The 17772-nt window shown below is 54.3% G+C and overlaps 1 protein-coding gene across 1 annotated transcript in view; it reads right to left on the bottom strand.

Moving 5' to 3' along the window:
- The window catches only part of C14H10orf90 (chromosome 14 C10orf90 homolog), a 201842-nt gene that overhangs the window by 155672 nt on the left and 28398 nt on the right, over window positions 1-17772 (bottom strand). The window contains exon 2 of the mRNA XM_060171086.1: window positions 17487-17559. Within this exon, the coding sequence (XP_060027069.1) occupies window positions 17487-17559 (73 nt within the window). The remainder of the gene's footprint in view (window positions 1-17486; window positions 17560-17772) is intronic.

Below are 17772 nucleotides of genomic sequence, written 5' to 3'. Positions count from 1 at the left end.
GAACCACGTTGCATTGGGGTCATCTAAAAGTCCTCCAGCCACACTTCATGCCTCTGGTTTCTTGCCTTTGAGCACAGATCCCCATCATCCCCCCAGCCCTGCCCACCTGCAGCCCCTGGCCAGCCAGCTCCTCAGACGCCCAGCTGAGCAGACAGCCTACTGGCCCTGCCCTCTCCTGGCTTGGTTATGGTATCCCTCTGCCTCCCCTCTGTCCCCTTCCTGCCTCTGTCTGCCACTACAGCTCTCGGTGTCAAGTGTCAGGACTGTCTGCACAGCTGGGTCTGGTCCTTTCTTTGCTCTTTGAATGTACCTTCATCCTTGATCCTCGGGCATTTTTTTTCCTCCAGGATTATCACTGGGGCTCAGTGTCCACGCTACGAATCCACCACTCCTGGCAGCCATTTTCCCCATTTTATTGGACAGAACTGAGAGAAATTGAGAGGTGAGGGGGAGACACAGACAGGGAGAGACAGAGAGACACCTGCAGACCTGCTTCACCCCTTGTGAAGCATCCCCCCCACCTACAGCCAGGGAGCTGGGGACTTGAACCTGAATCTGCGAGCAGGTCCTTGCACTTAGTACTGTGTGTGCTTAGCTGGGCGCACCACCACCCAGGTCCCCCATCCCTGAGCATCTCACAATTCCAGGTGTGTGGTAGCATGCCAGATCTCACTGCTGAGAATGAGCATCACTGGCATCAAAGTCCATGTCCACCGGCCTCTCTAGTTCAACCACTGAGTTTTCTCATCACGCTGAGCAGGGAGGCCCAGTGTCCTGCTCTTTACCACCCCTGACCACCGATGGACTCTGCTCTCTCCTAGCCAAGAGAAACAAAATCAACCCAGATTTCTTCCTCGGTCAGTAGTGCTTGAAGCCTGGGTACTGTTGCAGTGAGACTTCATGCTCTGAGTGATCACCAACATCAAAGTCAAGGTCATATGTGGGGAGGAGATGTCAGCAGGGAGAAGCCAGGGATGCCAGGAGCCAGGGCACCCCCGTCCCCAACAATGACCAGCCCAGCCCAGGGCCGGGAGCACAGAGCACACACACACACTGCCGTCCTTCCCAAGGATGTGGGCACCCTCTGCACCGCCTCTTAGCAGACCCAGCCCGGGGCTGGGAGCACAGAGCACACACACACTGCTGTCCTTCCCAAGGATGTGGGCACCCCCTGCACTGCCCCTTAGCAGACCCCACTGCCCCATCAGGACAAGTGACATTGAGGACTCACTCGAGGTGGCCGGAGAGTCCCCAGAGGCAGCCCAGATTGGGCCATGACCATCCCAAGCAGGCACCAGTGACGAAAGGTGCGGGCGCTCCCATTAAGCGGCGAGACCTCGACAGCCCCTCAGAACCCTCCTCAACTGGGAAGTAGCTGATGGCCATGGGAAAGCACCACGTACTCATCGTGGCTGCAGATTAAGTAGGACTGCCGGAAAAGCTGCACTCGAGAGGAGCAGTGTGATCGGCTCTGACAACGTGCCCATGTGACAGGTCCTCTCTGGAGACGAGAATGTGGGGGCCAAAGGCAAAGCCCTGCGTCCTGGGCTGCTGGTACTCATGCGGGGTGACTCTCAGCCAGGTAAACTAACGGTTCTCCCTCGCTAGCTCAAGGACTCAGCGATATAGACAAGAAACACCGGGGAGAATTGGAACACTCTCGTTTATTTGGGAGTGGGCTTGGGTTTATATAGGGATTCAAACAAAGAACATTTTTCAAATACATCAGAAATTACAGGTTTCCTAAAGGTCAGCTTGCCCCTATGGTAGGGGGCTGGTATGACAAGAATTGATGCAGATACATAAAGGTCAAAACGATTATTCTCCATGATGCAAACAGGTTAATTATCTAAAGGCATTTGAGAGAAGCATAGGGGTTAAACCAGCAGGGTGAGACAGAGAGAAGATAAACAAGGATTGATGTAAATCAAAGATATCAAAGGGCATAAGGAAATAGTTTTGGGGGCTTCACTGTCTGGTGTCAAGGAGGTGTATGATGGAGTATTTTCTCCTTTGTGATCAAAAGTGAGGTGGTTATGTGAACTCTGGGTGACTATGTGAACTTTGAATGACCCTTAAAGCAGGAAGCCATGTGGCCTGCAGTTAGCGGGGAGAAGCAGTGAGATCTCTGTGGGCTTGAGAGTCTGATAAGGAGAAACTGAGTCTGGGAGACTGTTCCCCTTTGCTCATCTCTGTGAGAGAGGCTAACAAGGGGGTGTCTTTCCCAGACCTCCATCAAGGGATGGGGGGAGTTTTCCCTAAGCTCTACCAAGCTTACACATAGTCCCACATTGAGCCCTGCCTCTCAGTGTCTCCCAGAACTGTAGGAGGCTCTCCCACTCAGACAGCTCTGCAGGGCTTAAAAGTCAGCTGGGCTGCTCAGGATTTATGCTCTGAGTTCTGTGATTAATGAGAGATTGGCATATGTGGTACCAGGATCGAACCCAGGGCCTCAGGCACAAAAGGCAGGTGAGCCACATCCCAAGTCCCTGGAGCAGGGCTGTTCAGACCCAGATTTTAGAAACAAACTCTGAGCAGCTGTTGGAGGGGAAGGGGCGGCTGGAAGGGCTCAGCCTGCAGACACAGAGGGCTTGCAGGACTGAAGCCCTGGATTCGATCCTGATAGGTACTGCCTAAGAAAGAAAGAGGCCCAGAGACATTTCAGTGATCACACAGCAGACTTTCATACCTACGGCTCACAGGCCCCGGGTTCAATCCTCAGCACCACCGCCAGTCAGAGCTGAGCAGGGCTGTGATTTAGAATAAAAAAAGAGGAGGGAGAAGAGAAACAAGAGAAGGGAGGGAGGTGAGAAGGAAAGAGAACAAAGGGGCAGAGAAATAGTTTAGGCAGTTAAGGACCAGGTGACCTCATGCAGGGTCCAGGGTTCAAGCTCCGGCACCACAAGGGTGAATCAGAGAAGCTCTGCTCCAGATGGTGGAGAGGTTTTGTAATGTCGCTCCTCTCTCTCTCTCTCTCTCTCTCTCTCTCTCTCTATCTATCTATCTCCAGGGAAGCTCTGATCTAGCTGGTGGAGAGGTTTTGTGATGTTACTCCTCTCTCTTTCCCTGTGTGCTTCTTTCTCTCTCTCTCTCTCTCTCTCTCTATCTATCTATCTATCTCTATCTCCTCGCCTCTCCTCTCCTCTCCTCTCCTCTCAGTAAACATATAGGGCCAGAGAAATACTTCACCTCGGTTCAAGCTCCAGCACCAAAATGGAGATGCCAGAGATCTGGGGCCAGCTCCAGAAATGTGACCCCCCCCATCTCTCTTTCTAAATGAAAAAGAGATCTTGGAGTGGTAAAATCTGGCATGAAGAAGCTTCTGACTCCAGCGAGCAAACAAGCAAACCCAGGGGATGGAAGTGAGGAGACAGCCATGGCGCTCCAAGCTGGCTGCCATCTTGTCTCAAGTTGCCCGTTCGGCTGGGTCCCTGAAGGGATCAAGGGCAGTGGTGCTGGGGAGGTGAGGCCTAACACCCCAGCACTTCTCTGTCTATGTTCTCCTCCTCCACCAGATGCCTGTTGCCGTCTTCCACTCCAACAGATGTCGGCTAGAGAGTGGAGACACCCCCTGAAGGCAGGGTCCCCTCAGAGAGCTGCACTGCTCTTTGTTTTCAAAAAATATCTAATTTAGCTTTTATTAGGGAGATTAACAGTTAACAGTCAATATCGTTGTTGGTCCATGTGTCACATTTCTCAGTTTTCTGTAAAACACTCTCACCTCCAGCCCAGGTCCTCCTCCACCATCAGCACCAGGACCTGAAAGCCCCCCAAGCCCCAGAGCCCTTCACTTTGGTGCCAAAAACCAAACCCAATGCAAGTTCTGCTCAGTGTCTCCCCTTCTGTTCTGATTTCTCCACTTCCGTCCATGAGTGGGATCATCCCATCTTCATCCTTCTCTTTCTGGCTGCTCTCACTTCACAGGATTCCTTCAAGCTCCATCCAAGATGAGGTGAAGAAGGTGACTTCATCATCCTTCACAGCTGAGTAGTATTCCATTGTGTATATAGACCACAGCTTGCTCAGCCACTCATCTGTTGTTGGACACCTGGGTTGCTTCCAGGTTTTGGCTGTTACAAATGGTGCTGCTGTGAACACAGGTGTAAACACATCTTTTTGGATGGGTGTGTTGGGTTCTTACAAGGTAGAGTCAGGAGATAGAAAGAGAGGTCGGGGGAGTGAGAGAGGCCGGCACAGCACACTGGCACATGCAGCCCTAGGGTTTGAGCCAGCAACCAGGCATGAAGGACCTGTGTTCTACCAGCTGAGCTACGTCCCCTGCTGCTGAGATGTTTTCTGTTCCTACTAACTAACCCTCCCTTCTCTGAACTAAGAATCAGGGGTTGCAGAAAGTACCCCCATCTCCTGGGCTGCCCCTGTGGCCCACGGATGCTCCACACACTGAGAGACCTCTGCCTCCCTGAAGCCCAGCTCTCCTGCCCAGGAGGGAGGGATGGACAAGGGCCCCATCTGGGAGAAGCAGACAGCCAGGTGCTCAGTGCCCCCCTGGCAGGAGAGGGGCTCAGGGTGGGAACCCAGGCTCCTGGCTTTGCTCCCGCTCACTCAGCTAGAGGCTGAAGGAGGGCACCTTTGATGTCACAATTAAAGTAGATCAGGCAGGGGGGCCGGCCGGTAGCGCAGTGGGTTAAACGCACATGATGCGAAGCACAAGGACAGGCATAAGGATCCCGGTTCGAGCCCCAGGCTCCCCACCTGCGGTGAAGCAGGTCTGCAGGTGTCTTTCACCCTCTCCCCGCCCCCATCTTCCCCTCCTCTCTCCATTTCTCTCTGTTCTATCCAACAATGACAGCAATAACAACAATAAATTAAAAACAAAAAAGTGGTTCAGGCAGGAGAGTGGTGGCTGTTCCCCGCACTCTTGTGAGGCTGTTAGACGCACCCAGATCTACCTGGAGCGGGAACACGAGTGGCTGTGGGGCGCTGCGGCCCACTGTGGGGGGTTCAGTGGGCAGTCAAGGCGGCGGGGCTGACTTCCAACCACAGCACTGGGGGCTTCAACTCAGACTTCTTTTTTCTTAATACTTATTTATTCCCTTTGTTGCACTTGTTGTTTTATTGTAGTTATTATTGTTGTTCTTGATGTCATTGTTGGATAGGACAGAGAGAAATGGAGAGAGGAGGGGAAGACAGAGAAGGGGAGACAAAGACAGACACCTGCAGACCTGCTTCACCACCTGTGAAGCGACTCCCCTGCAGGTGGGGAGCCTGGGGCTCGAACCGGGATTTGCACCACCTGCGCTTATTAACCCATTGCGCTACCACCTGACTCCCGTCAACTAGAATTTTTAACATTAATTTTTCATCTCCCTTGCTAAGTTACATCAACTCAGATTTCTAAGTGAAGCTGTGACTGTCCTTGGGGCTGTCAACACTCTAAACTCTCCCAGACTGTCATCGAGGACGCCCATTCCCGCAGCCACCCAGCTGCTGTGACAGGGCAGCTCGCCCAGCAAAATGAAGTTCAGGGAATCAGGTTCCTGGGCCACTGGTTTCTTTCTAACAGCGCAGATCAGCTGACTATTCTAACTCCCTCCCTGACATATTGATTTAATAGTGATTTAAAAGACTGTTGGGGTATAAAAACTCACCTGCTATACTCTTCTCTTACCTTTAGGTTCCCAATTATTAAACAATTTGTCCTGATTGATATCTTAGTGTTTTTCAGCCAACAGGTTGCAGATGCTGCCATGCCGACAACCTGACCTCCCTGGGCAGATGCCCTCACCCACGTGTCCTGGAGCCTCCCCTCCCCAGAGCCCTGCCCCACGAGGGACAGACAGACACAGGCTGGGGGTGTGGATCCACCTGCCGACACCCATGTCCCCAGAGAAGCAATGACAGAAGCCAGAACTCCCACCTTCTGCTCCCCATAAAGAATCTGGGCCCATGCTCCCAGAGGGGTAAAGAACAGGGAAGCTTCCAATGAAGGGGAGGGGACAGGGAGCTCTGGTGGTGGTATGAAATGGCACCCCTCCACTCCCACAGTCTTGTCAATCATTATTAAATCACAAATAAAATAAAAAGATCACAGAGGTCAAGTTGCACTCCATCCCCACCACCGACAGCCTGTTCCCCAGCACCCGTGATAGCCACCATCATTCTCCCACAGTCTTAGCTGTGCGTTCACTGTCCGTCTGCTCAACTCTCCATGGTCCACGAATGAGTGAAGTCACCCGTAGTTGTCCTTGCTTACTTCACGAAGCACAAATCTCCTCCAGTTCCCCCCATTTTATCCCAGAGGACACGATATCGCCCTTTTTGACTTTCAAGTAGTACTCCGTTGAGTATATGTCCCACGACTTCTTTCTTGAGCCAGTCATCATCCACCGATGGGCCTTTAGGCTGCTTCCACATGCTGGCTGTTGCGAACAGTGAGGCTGTGAACATAGTGGTGTGTATACCCCTTCGAATTAGTGTTTTCATGCCATTTGGACAAATGCCTAGAGGTGGGATTGCCGGATGGTGAGGCATCTCCACCTGTATCTATTTCAGGATTCTCCACCCTGTTCCCGAGTGGCTGCCCCGCTTGCAGCCCACTGCAGTGCTGTGCAGTTCCTCTCTCCACATGTCCTCTCCACGCCGACCTCCTGTTGGCTGAATGTTTTCATATGGCACTGGGAAATGAAGCCAGACTTCGCTCCTGAACGCCGACCCACCGCTGAAGCCTCTCACTAGCCGGCTTGCCTTCTCTCTCTTTTTTTTTTAAATTATTGTAATTATTGTTGATGTTGTTGTTGTTGTATAGGACAGAGAGAAATGGAGAGAGGAGGGGAAGACAGAGAGGGGGAGTGAAAGACAGACACCTGCAGCCCTGCTTAACCGCTTGTGAAGTGACTCCCCTGCAGGTGGGGAGCCGGGGCCTCAAACCGGGATCCTTAGCCAGTCCTTGCGCTTTGCGCCACCTGCGCTTAACCCGCTGCGCTACAGCCTGACTCCCTTCTCTCTTTTTTAAGGATCTCCGCTATCCAGAGAGCACAACAGGGCTTCTCGCACTGACATTCGCCCCTCACAAGGGACCTGGGCTCAGACAGGTAGGCTTGGTATCTACTGCTAGGTTCTCTCTCCTGGCTCCCCAATTTGTTTTTTGTTCATTTTTTATTCTTAGGGAGAGAGAGATGAGGAGAGAGAAGAAAAATAGACAGAAAAAGGAGAGACATCACAGCATGGCTCCACCATCCATGTAGCAACCCTCCTCCCTACCACGCTGGTGCTGGTCCAGGCGCTCCCAAGGGTGGCGGGGCCTGAGCCCTGGGCCTTTCACATGGTAAGGCTTGCCATCTGTTGAGCAAACTATCTCCAGGACAGCATTTTCATTTCTTTTCTTTTTTCTTTCTTTCTTTCTTTCTTTCTTTCTTTCTTTCTTTCTTTCTTTCTTTCTTTCTTTTTTTGCCTCCAAGGTTATTACTACACTATAAATCAACTGCTCCTGTGGCCTCTTTTTTTTTTCTTTTCTTTTCTATTTTTGTTTTTATTTTGGATAGGACAGAAAGAACTGAGAGGGGAGCAGAAGCTAGAGAGGAAGAGCAAAAAAAAAAAAAAAAAAGACACCTGCAGATCTGCTTCACCGCTTGTGAAGTGACCCCCTCCCCAGAAAGTGGGGAGCCAGGGCCTTGAATCAGGATCCCTGCACTTCGCACTATATTTGCTTAACCCGGGTGCCACCACCCAGCCCTGCCATTTTCATTTCTTTTTTAATTCTTTTTTTTTCCTCCAGGGTTATTGCTGGGCTCAGTGCCTGCACCATGAATCCACTGCTCCTGGAGGCCATTTTTCCCCCTTTTGTTGCCCTTGTTGTCGTAGCCTCGTTGTGGTTATTATTATTGCCATTGTTGATGTTGTTTGTTGTTGGATAGGACAGAGAGAAATGGAGAGAGGAGGGGAAGACAGAGAGGGGGAGAGAAAGACAGACACCTGTAGACCTGCTTCACCGTCTGTGAAGCGACTCCCCTGCAGGTGGGGAGCCGGGGGCTCGAACCAGGATCCTTTCACTGGTCCTTGCGTTTTGCGCCACCTGCGCCTAACCCACTGCGCCACTGCCCGACCCCCACCATTTTCATTTCTAAGGGGCAGCTCCACCTCATCATGTCTTGGGGGGGTGACTGGGAAAGCCACAGGTGTGGCCCAGGGTGGCAGGATGTGGTGGCTTCTCCTTGACTAGGAGAGGTGCTGCCCAGCAGACTCTGGAAGGAGACCTCCTGCCCGTCTCCATGTGGCTCACACCTCCAGTCCTGAAGCCAGGCGGAAACCCAGAGGTCTGTCTCCTCCGAGGCAAAAAGCAGTACGTCCAGGCGTGGGGGTGGGGAGGCCTCCCCACAAGAGAAAAAGATCTCTCTGTTCACAGCTGTGTTTGGGCAGCGAGAGAGAAGGCGTGTGGAGGAGGGCGACTGGGTGAAGGTCCCTCCCAGCAGACAGAAAGCCCAGAGTGTGTTCTCCCCGTGAACAGATCTGGCTGGCTCCTGAGCCTGCTGGGCCAGTTTTCTTTACGCCACAGACTTGTGAGTCCTCCTTATCTGCGAGCATTTGTCTCTTGAATGACAACAACAAAAGCATGGCCTTCACACCGACCCCCAGAATTGAAGAGTCTGCTTATGAAGCCGGGCTTCCCAGTTGGTGTGTGGGAATGTTTGCCTCTAGCACCTGTGATCCCAGCCCGAGCTGGCAGGTTCCCACACTGCTTGACTTGCTGTGCTCAGTGGTCAGACAGTGCAGGAGGCATCTTGAGAGCTCTTGGACTCTCACATCTGGTCGGGGGGGGGGGGGGAGATCCCCATGGCTCACTTGAGTTAGTAAGTTCCAGATGACCTAGTCGTATACAGCTATGCATGTGTGCCTTCTCAGGGTCCCTTTCTTTCTTTCTTTCTTTCTTTCTTTCTTTCTTTCTTTCTTTCTTTCTTTTCTTATTTTTTGCCTCCAAGGTTATTGCCAGGGCTCAGTGCCTGCACTACGAATCCACTGCTCCTGGAGGTGATTTTTTTTCCCTTTTGTTGACCTTGTTTGTTGTTATTATTGTTATTGCTGGATAGGACAGAGAGAAATGGAGAGAGGAGGGGAAGACAGAGAGGGGGAGAGAAAGACAGACACCTGCAGACCTGCTTCACCACCTGGGAAGCGACTCCCCTGCAGGTGGGGAGCTGGGGACTTGAACTGGGATCCTTACACGGCACTTACACTTTGCGCCACATGCGCTTAACCCGCTGCGCTACCGCCCAGCCCCGTCTCAGGGTCCTTTTCTAAGGGGGCACCTCTAAGGTGCTGAGAGGAGGGACAGACAGATGGATGGAGGGTGGTGGATGGGTGAAGGGAGGGGAGGAGAGATAAACGATCAGGTCAATAGTTGGAGGAAAAGATGGGGAAAGGATCAGAAGATGGATGGATAGAAAAAGAGGAGAATGTGTAGATGGATGGGTGGAAAGATGGATGAAAAAAGAAAGAAAGAAGAAAAAGTTGGGAGTCACATGCTCTGTCGGCCACTGTTTCATGAGCGTCTCACTGGTGGAGAATTCCAGCACCAGCGATAAGCTGTCTGCTTGAGTGTCAAACTCCCTGAGCACATTCAGCCTGGCGGTGGAGGTGGAGGTGGGGGTGCTGCCCTCAGTAGAGGTCAGACTCCAAGATGAGCCCACCACAGGCTAATGCCTCTCAGCCGCTCAGCCACTCAGCCTCTCAGCCTCTCAGCCTCTCACCCCTCAGCCTCTCAGCCCCTCAGCCCCTCAGTCTTTTAGCCCCCCAGCCCCTCAGCCTTTCAGCACCTCAGCCTCTCAGCCTCTCAGCCTCTCACCCCTCAACCTCTCAGCCTCTCAGCCCCTCAGCCTCTCAGCCCCTCCGCCTCTCAGCCTCTCAGCCCCTCAGCCTCTCAGCCCTCAGCCTCTCAGCCCTCAGCCTCTCAGACTTTCAGCCCCTCAGCCCCTCAGCCCCTCAGCCCCTCAGCCCCTCAGCCCTCAGCCCCTCAGCCCGTCAGCCCCTCAGTCTCTCAGCCCCTCAGCCTCTCAGCCCCACAGCCCCTCAGCCTCTCAGCTCCTCGGCCACTAGGCCTCTCGGCCCCTTGGCCCCTCAGCCCCTCAGCCCCTCAGCCCATCGGCCCATCAGCCTCTCAGCCCTCAGCCTCTCACCCCTCAGCCCCTTAGCCCTCAGCCTATCAGACTCTCAGCCCTCAGCCTCTCACCCTCAGCCCCTCAGACTCTCACCCCTAAGCCCCTCAGCCTCTCAGCCTCTCACTCCTTAGCCCCTCGGCCCCTCAGCCTCTCAGCCCCTCAGGCTCTCAGCCCCTCAGCCCCTCAGTATCTCAGCCCCTCAGTATCTCAGCCCCTCAGCCACTCAGCCTCTCAGCCCCTGAGCCCCTGAGCCCCTGAGCCCCTGAGCCCCTCAGCCTCTCACTCCTTAGCCCCTCGGCCCCTCAGCCTCTCAGCCTCTCAGCCCCTGAGCCCCTCAGCCTCTCAGCCCCTCAGCCCCTCAGCCCCTCAGCACTCAGCCTCTCAGCCCATCAGCCCCTCAGCCCCTCGGCCCCTCGGCCTATCAGCCTTTCAGCCCCTCAGCCCCTCAGCCCCTCAGCCTCTCGGCCCCTCGGCCTCTCAGCCTTTCAGCCCCTCAGCCCCTAAGCCCCTCAGCCCCACAGTCTCTCAGCCACTCAGCCCCTCAGCCCTTCAGCCCCTCAGCCCCTCAGCCTCTCAGCCTCGCAGCCCCTCGGCCGCTCGGCCCCTCGGCCTCTCACCCCTCATCCCCTCAGCCCCTCAGCCTATCAGCCCCTCAGTCTCTAAGCCCCTCAGCCCCTCAGCCTCTCACCCCTCAGCCTCTCAGCTCCTCAGCCCCTCAGCCCCTCAGCCTCTCACCCCTCAGCCTCTCAGCTCCTCAGCCCCTTGGCCTCTCAGCCTCTCAGCTCCTCAGCCCCTCAGCCCACAGCCTCTCAGCCCCTCAGCCCCTCGGCCTCTCACCCCTCAGCCCCTCAGCCTCTCACCCCTCAGCCCCTCAGCCTCTCAGCCTCTCAGCCCCTCAGCCCCTCAGCCCCTCAGCCCCTCAGCCCCTCAGACTCTCACCCCTCAGCCCCTCAGCCCCTCAGCCTCTCAGCAGTGGGGGTCGCTCAATAGGACATCGTTTGGTGCTGATTCTGCCGAGTGTGCGACTCTGAACTCTGGGCAGTCACATTCCCAAGTCAGCTTCCTGTCCTTGCCTCCTGTCTAAAAGCCACTCGTCTGAAAGCCCGTGAGTGACCAGGCATTCGGAAGGAAGCAAGCAGACGTCAGAAGCATCATCTTGGTCCCCCCCGCTCTCCCCCTCTCTCACTTGGCCTTCGCCGGCTGGTACTTCACCACGGCCAAGAATGTCCGCACATTCTGTCTGTTGCTTGTCTGCAGAGCGGTCACAGATGGGGAGGGACAAAGAGTCCTGAACCGCCAACCCCCAGCAGAGACCTTTGGGGAGCTGCCCTGCAGAGGGTGCCGAGAGCCAAGACTTCTGCAGGGAACAGTCTGCCCAACCTGTGGACTGTGCCGGTCACATCCCTGAAGCCCGGACCCCCTTTCCTGCTCCCAGTGACCCACTGCCCTGCACAAGCCATAGATTCTGGCCCCGAGAGCAAGGACTCAAGCCTTCGCCCAGACTCACCTACTCACCCCCTGTCCACTTTCCTCCAAGGTGGTGTGCACCGGCCTTCCCAGTTCATGATGGAGGGGCCAGCAGGTGACCGCTCTGCCCCCCACCCCCCACAGCCACCACAGAGAAGGCTCCCCCACCCTCCGTGGCTACTCCTCCTGTGATGTTCAGCAGCCTTGCCGGCCCTGCTTGTAGGAAGCTGGGTTCTGAGTCCGACTCCCGGTGCCACCACGGACGCCGACATTAAGATTCCAAGCACACAGCCGCGTTCCCTGCAGCCCTGTCCGCGCTGGGCTGGGAAGGCAGAGACGCCGTGGCTGTGACATTCCGGACGGACGCTAGCTGCCGGGGGCCGATGAAGGCTCGATTCTGCAGTGTTAATTGAACGCCACTGACCTCCCTGCCAGGGGTGAAAACTCGCGCTGGGGTGGATTCTTAAATGCTAATTCTGCATCCGCAGCCAGGAAGCCAGAAGCCACCCTCCAGCCAAGATTTCTATTGAGTGGGGTCTGGTGGGTGTGTGCTTTCTGAAGAGACCCCAGCTACCCGCCCTCCAACAAAAACCCCCCCGCTCAGGAACAGCCTGTGCAAAGAGACCAGTGGCAGCTGTGACAAACGAGGATGAGGTGTGTGTGTTGGGGGGGAGGGGGTCCAGCTGCTGACAGGTGCAGACATCTGGGCCAGCCTGTCCTTCAGGCCAGGGCTGGAGAGGGTGCAAGTTCTCTTTTGCAAAGTCACCTTCAGTCGTGCACATTTAACCCGCGGCCGGCTTATCAGAGAAGGCCATGTTCCCAGCGACGCAGAGCCACTCGCCCGTAATCAGCGGGGCCCCCGCGTGTTAGTATTCTGGACGGCTTCTCCACCCGGCCCATTAGTGACGCCACCTACTTGGTATTCAGGGAAGACAGGCGCCACCAGCCTTGCAGAGCTCTGTCCAGAGACGGGGAGCAAGCAGAGGGGGGTTGATTAGCAATGTGTGTATGTGGGGGGGAGGCAGCCAAGACCCCAAAGCTTGTCTCAGCTCCAGAGCCTCCTTCCTGCACGCATCAACTTCACTTCTGGGGGCTGGGCGGCGGACCTGGCTGAGCGCACACACTGCAGTGTGCAAGGACCTGGGTTCGAGTCCTTGGTCTCCACCTGCAGGGGGAAAGCTTCACGAGGGGTGAGGCAGAGCTGCGGGTGCCTCTCCATCTCTCTCCCATCTCAACTTCTCTCAGTCTCTATCCAGTAATAAATAAGATAAAATAACAAAACTTCGCTTCTGACTTGCAGATACACCTCCTCAAGGACTTCTCCTGCAGAAGCACTGGGACAAAGTGGAGGGACACACCCCCCCCCCCCGACTCTTCATCTGCACTACTCCAGCCTCTAGGTCCATGATTGCTCAACAATTTGTTTGGCTCTGTATGTTAACTCTCTTTTCAGCCACCAGGTTCCAGATGCTACCATGATGCCGACCAGACTTCCCTGGACAGACAGCCCCACCAGTGTGTCCTGGAGCCCTGCTTCCCCAGAGCCCTACTAGGGAAAGAGAGAGGCAGGCTGGGAGTATGGATCCACCTGTCAATGCCCATGTTCAGCGGGGAAGCCATTACAGAAGCCAGACCTTCCACCTTCTGCATCTCACAGTGACCCTGGGTCCATACTCCCAGAAGGTGAAAGAGGAAGAAAGAAGGAGAGAGAGAGAGAGAGAAAGAGAGAGGGAGAGAGAGGGAGAGGAAGAGAAGGAGGGAGAGAGAGATAGAGAGAGTGAGAGGAAGAGAGAGAGAGGGAGAGGGTAAGAGGAAGAGAAGGAGGAAGAGAGACAGGGAGAGAGGGGGGAGAGAGAGGGGGAGAGAGGGGGAGAGAGAGAGGGAAAGAGGGGGAGAGAGAGAGGGAAAGAGGGGGAGAGAGAGAGGAAAAGAGGGGGAAGAGAGGGAGAGAGAGGAAGAGAGAGAGGCAGAGAGAGGGGAGAGAGAGGAAGAGAGAGAGAGGGAGAGAGAGAGAAAGGGAGAGAGAGGGAGAGAGAGAGAGGGAGAGGGGGGAGAGAGGGAGAGAGAGGGGGGGAAAGGCATAGCATCACTGTAGCACTAGCTGTGCCAGGGGTCGAACTTGGGACCTCACCCTTGCAAGTCCTGTGCTATGCCACAGAGAAACCACCTCCCTGGCTGTGACATCAGCACCTCCATTTCCACCCATTTTGTCCCAAGGACACAATATCATCTTTTTTTATTGTTAAATTTCTTTCAGACTCGTACTCCATGGAGTATATGGCCCTTAATGTCTTTATGCAGTCATCTGCTGATGGGCCTTCAGGCTGCTTCCACTCTGGCTGCTGTGAGTAATGCCATATTTGTGGGGTCTGGGGCCAGGTAAGTCACACTGATTGAAAACCTTCTAGTGCCAGGCTCAGCTCACAAACTCCCCCGTGGGCAGGAAGAAATCTTGGAGAACAAAGCAGGTGGAATTCAGTGCAATAAAAAGGACTGCCAGATTGAAAAAAACAAAATAGCCCATATTGGAACCAACTTCTATTAGAGCCTCAATAAAAACCAGATCTGTCAGAGAAAAGAAGCCAGTAGGACTGCCATCCTCTCCACAGCACATGCCGCAGAGAAAGTGCGGCTTACAGGCGACTCCTGGAAGAGAGGAGAAAAAGGACTGACACCAGACCCGGGGGGTTTGCTCAGGATAACAGAGACTCACTCCTCGAGGCCGGGTCAGGCAGGGTGTGTGTTTGATCAGGCGACTAAGTGCCGGAGGTGGTGCTAATGAGACAGAAACTGTGGCAGGGCAGGAATCACAGCTCGTGTGAAAGCTGGGATGAGCATGGCTGTCCTCGGGCCTTGAGGGAAACAGCGACTTCACCCACCATCCATCAGGGAGCCTCCCTTGGAGAACTGCCAGCTGAAGGGCTGGACTTTACTGATCAGAAGAGAAGAGACCGGATGCTAGCCCACCTGCCAAGTGCAGGGCGATTAGAGATTCCATGGCCTTCATCCCTGCCCCTTCCTGCCTCGCTCAGGATGACCCGTACCAAGACCCCTGTCTGACCAGGCACAGGATTCTCCCAGCCATTGCGAAGCCCTCCCCTCCAGCCCAATCACTGTCACATGCAGGCATGTAGCCCGGTGTTGGACTCCTTTTAAGAACACGCAGAGTGAATGGTAGGGACTGCCCCATTCTTCAGACGAGATCGGGCGTGTTCAGGGTGGTATGGCCGTAGACTGCCCCATTCTTCAAAGGGAGGCTGGTCAGCCTACTTTGCCACTCAGGGAAGACGGGTCGTGAAATGAGAGCAGCCTAGAATGTTCCCACCTGTGACCATGAACTGTGAGCTCAGACTGGCAGGGACTCAGAAGTCATATAAGAATATATATATTCCCTAGCTCAGATCGATGGGGTTAACAGTTAATGGTATTTATATTTATATAGTTTCCTTCTTCTTCTTCTAGCGTTTGCCCTTCTTCCATAGCCAGTCAACAGCGTCAGGTTGAGCCTGATGTAAAGTTTCGAGACCTCCTTTGCATCTGGAGAGGTGGCAGTCGTTGACTATGTGGGTCATAGTCTGTCTGTTTTATACTTTCCTCATACTTGGGAGCTACTCTCTGCCCTAATCCAGATTTCTAGGCCTATTCTCAACCCTGACACCATCTTCCCAGACAATACTTTTAGTCCACCTGCATGTTAGCTGTCAGGCTCAGGCAGAAATTATTAAAGTTGTGGACCTGTTGGAATAGATCTAAAATAGACTTCCTAGCTTCTTGTCACACAAAGACCCCTAACTTCATCTGCTCTATTCCTACTTTGGGTTTCTATTTATTACAAAACATTTTCCTGCCTTATATCTTACTATCTTTTAGCCACCAAGTTGCAGATGCTACCATGACGCCATCCTGACCTCCCTGGGCAGACGCCCTCACCAATGTGTCCAGGAGCCTCCCCTCCCCAGAGCCCTGCCCCACTAGGGACAGAGACAGGCTGGGGGTGTGGATCCACCTGCCAACACCCATGTCCAGCAGAGAAGCAATGACAGAAGCCAGAAAGTGAGAGGCTGTGCTTAGGTGTTAAAGGCTAGACTGTAAACCACTACTCCCCACCACCATATTTTAAAAAAGCCCTTAAGTGCAGGTGGCGCAAAGCACAAGGACCTGTGTAAGGATCCCAGTTCGAACCCCCGGCTCCCCACCTGCAGGGGAGTCGCTTCACAGGAGGTGAAGCAGGTCTGCAGGTGTCTATCTTTCTCTCCTCCTCTGTCTTCCCCATCTCTCTCCATTTCTCTCTATCCTATCCAACAACAATTACATCAATAACAATAACAATAAAACAACAAGGGCAACAGAAGGGAATAAATAAATGAATAAATAAACAGCCCTGAGAAAACAAGGAAACACCTCATGGCCCTGCAGCCCTTCCCCTCTCCCAGTTATCTGCTGAAGGATCTGAAAGCACCACTGTGAAGGCCGCCTGTCCCCCAGCTCAGAGCTGCTCTATTCCCAACAGGCCAACTAGGGAATCCACGCAAACACCCACCTCAGGGCTAGGGGGCCGGGCGCTGGCGTGCCCAGCTAAGCACGCATTGTCGATTCACGAGGACCTGGTTGTGAAGAGAGAAGGGCCAATCATGGAGTCCCTCCTTTCCTTACATCTGGGATTCTTGTCACACCTGGGGCCGGCTCCCTATCGGTCTGTGGAGATTACCTGTCTGTCCTATTGGGTAGCTGTTGTTCAGGTCTGGGCACCTTTCTTTTTCTCTGATTCTTTCATGAGTAATTTCACGTTGATTTACAAAATTATGAGAGAACAGAGGTCGAATTCCACGCTGTTCCCGCCACCAGAGCTCTGTGTCCCCACTCCCTCCACTGGAAACTGCAGTAGGGACTTTTTTTTTTTTGCCTCCAAAGTTATCACTGGGGCTCAGTTCTGGCACCACAAATCCACTGCTCCTATTGGCCATCTTTCCCATTTTGTTGGATAGGACAGAGAGAAACTGAAACTGAGAGAGGCAGGAGAGAGAGAGAGAGAGAGAGGAGGAGGAGGAGGAGGAGGAGGAAGACCTGCTTCATCGCTTGCAGGTGGGGAGCCAGGGGCTTGAACCTGGATCCTTGCACGGGTCCTTGTGCTTTGTACCATATGCATTTAACCAAGTGCGCCACTCACCCAGTCCGGGGAAACATTTTTCATTTAGAACAATTCACCTGCCACATGTCCAATGAAACACCAAAATGAGGATTAAGCAGAATGAAACCAGCCACGTGACATCAACTGGCTTTTGGAGTCTGTTCTTGCAGGAGTCGCAGAGGGGAATATTCTGTAGACCCCACTGTCCACGCAGACCCCACCTGCAAGCTGACCCTTGTGACGTCTCCCCAGGAAGGGAGGCAGGGCAGGGCAGAGTGAGTTGGCTCACCGCTTCTGTGAATTCACTTCCTAAGAGCCACGGGCCGGAACCGTCGCCCTCGGTGCTGTTCTGACTCAAGACAGAGCCCGAGGCTTCATAAAGACTGATTCATGGAGGCGCAGACCCCAGCACCCCGCCCCATATGCAGAGGATGCCATGTTGGGGCCACGGCTCATTCCTGCTGGAGCCCTGCCAGCATGACTGGCAGCACCCAGGTGCCAACCCGGCAGCCTTGGGCTCCCGTCTCTGCCTGCGCCCACCGGAATCTCCCTCACGTCCTCTGGCTTTTCTGGAGGCCTTGGGCCCTGGGGCCTGTGTGTTTAGTCACTGAGCTCAGATGCAATTCCCGCCTCCGCCAGCGAGCTCTCACGTCAGGGTTGGGGCAGGGGCCTCTCAGGGAGCCGGGTTCCCAGGCACATTTCATTAGGAATAAAATGAAAAGAGGGAGAGGGGGAGAGGATGCAAATGAAGGCCGTGTGGTCAGAGGCCTGCGTTTTACCTGCACCGGAGAGACTTCCATTTCTTTCCCAGGCGCTCTGCTCTTGGCTGGGCAAGTCCTGTCGGCTGTGCACCTGAAAGACAAACACAGAGCTTTCCAGCTGCATGTCTGCCTGTGCCCGGAGATCTTCAACAAGGTGCATTGGTGTTGTAAAAAAAAAGGGGGCAGGGTGCGGGCACAGAGTGCAAGGACCCCTGGTACGAGCAAGGATCCAGTTTCGAGCCCCCGGCTCCCCACCTGCAGGGGGGACACGTCACAAGTGGCAAGGCAGGTCTGCAGGTGTCTT

Source organism: Erinaceus europaeus, chromosome 14 (genome assembly GCF_950295315.1).
Source record: "Erinaceus europaeus chromosome 14, mEriEur2.1, whole genome shotgun sequence".
NCBI lineage: Eukaryota > Metazoa > Chordata > Mammalia > Eulipotyphla > Erinaceidae > Erinaceus > Erinaceus europaeus.
Note: the sequence above shows the minus strand (reverse complement) of the source record. Positions and strands in the feature narration are given on the sequence as shown.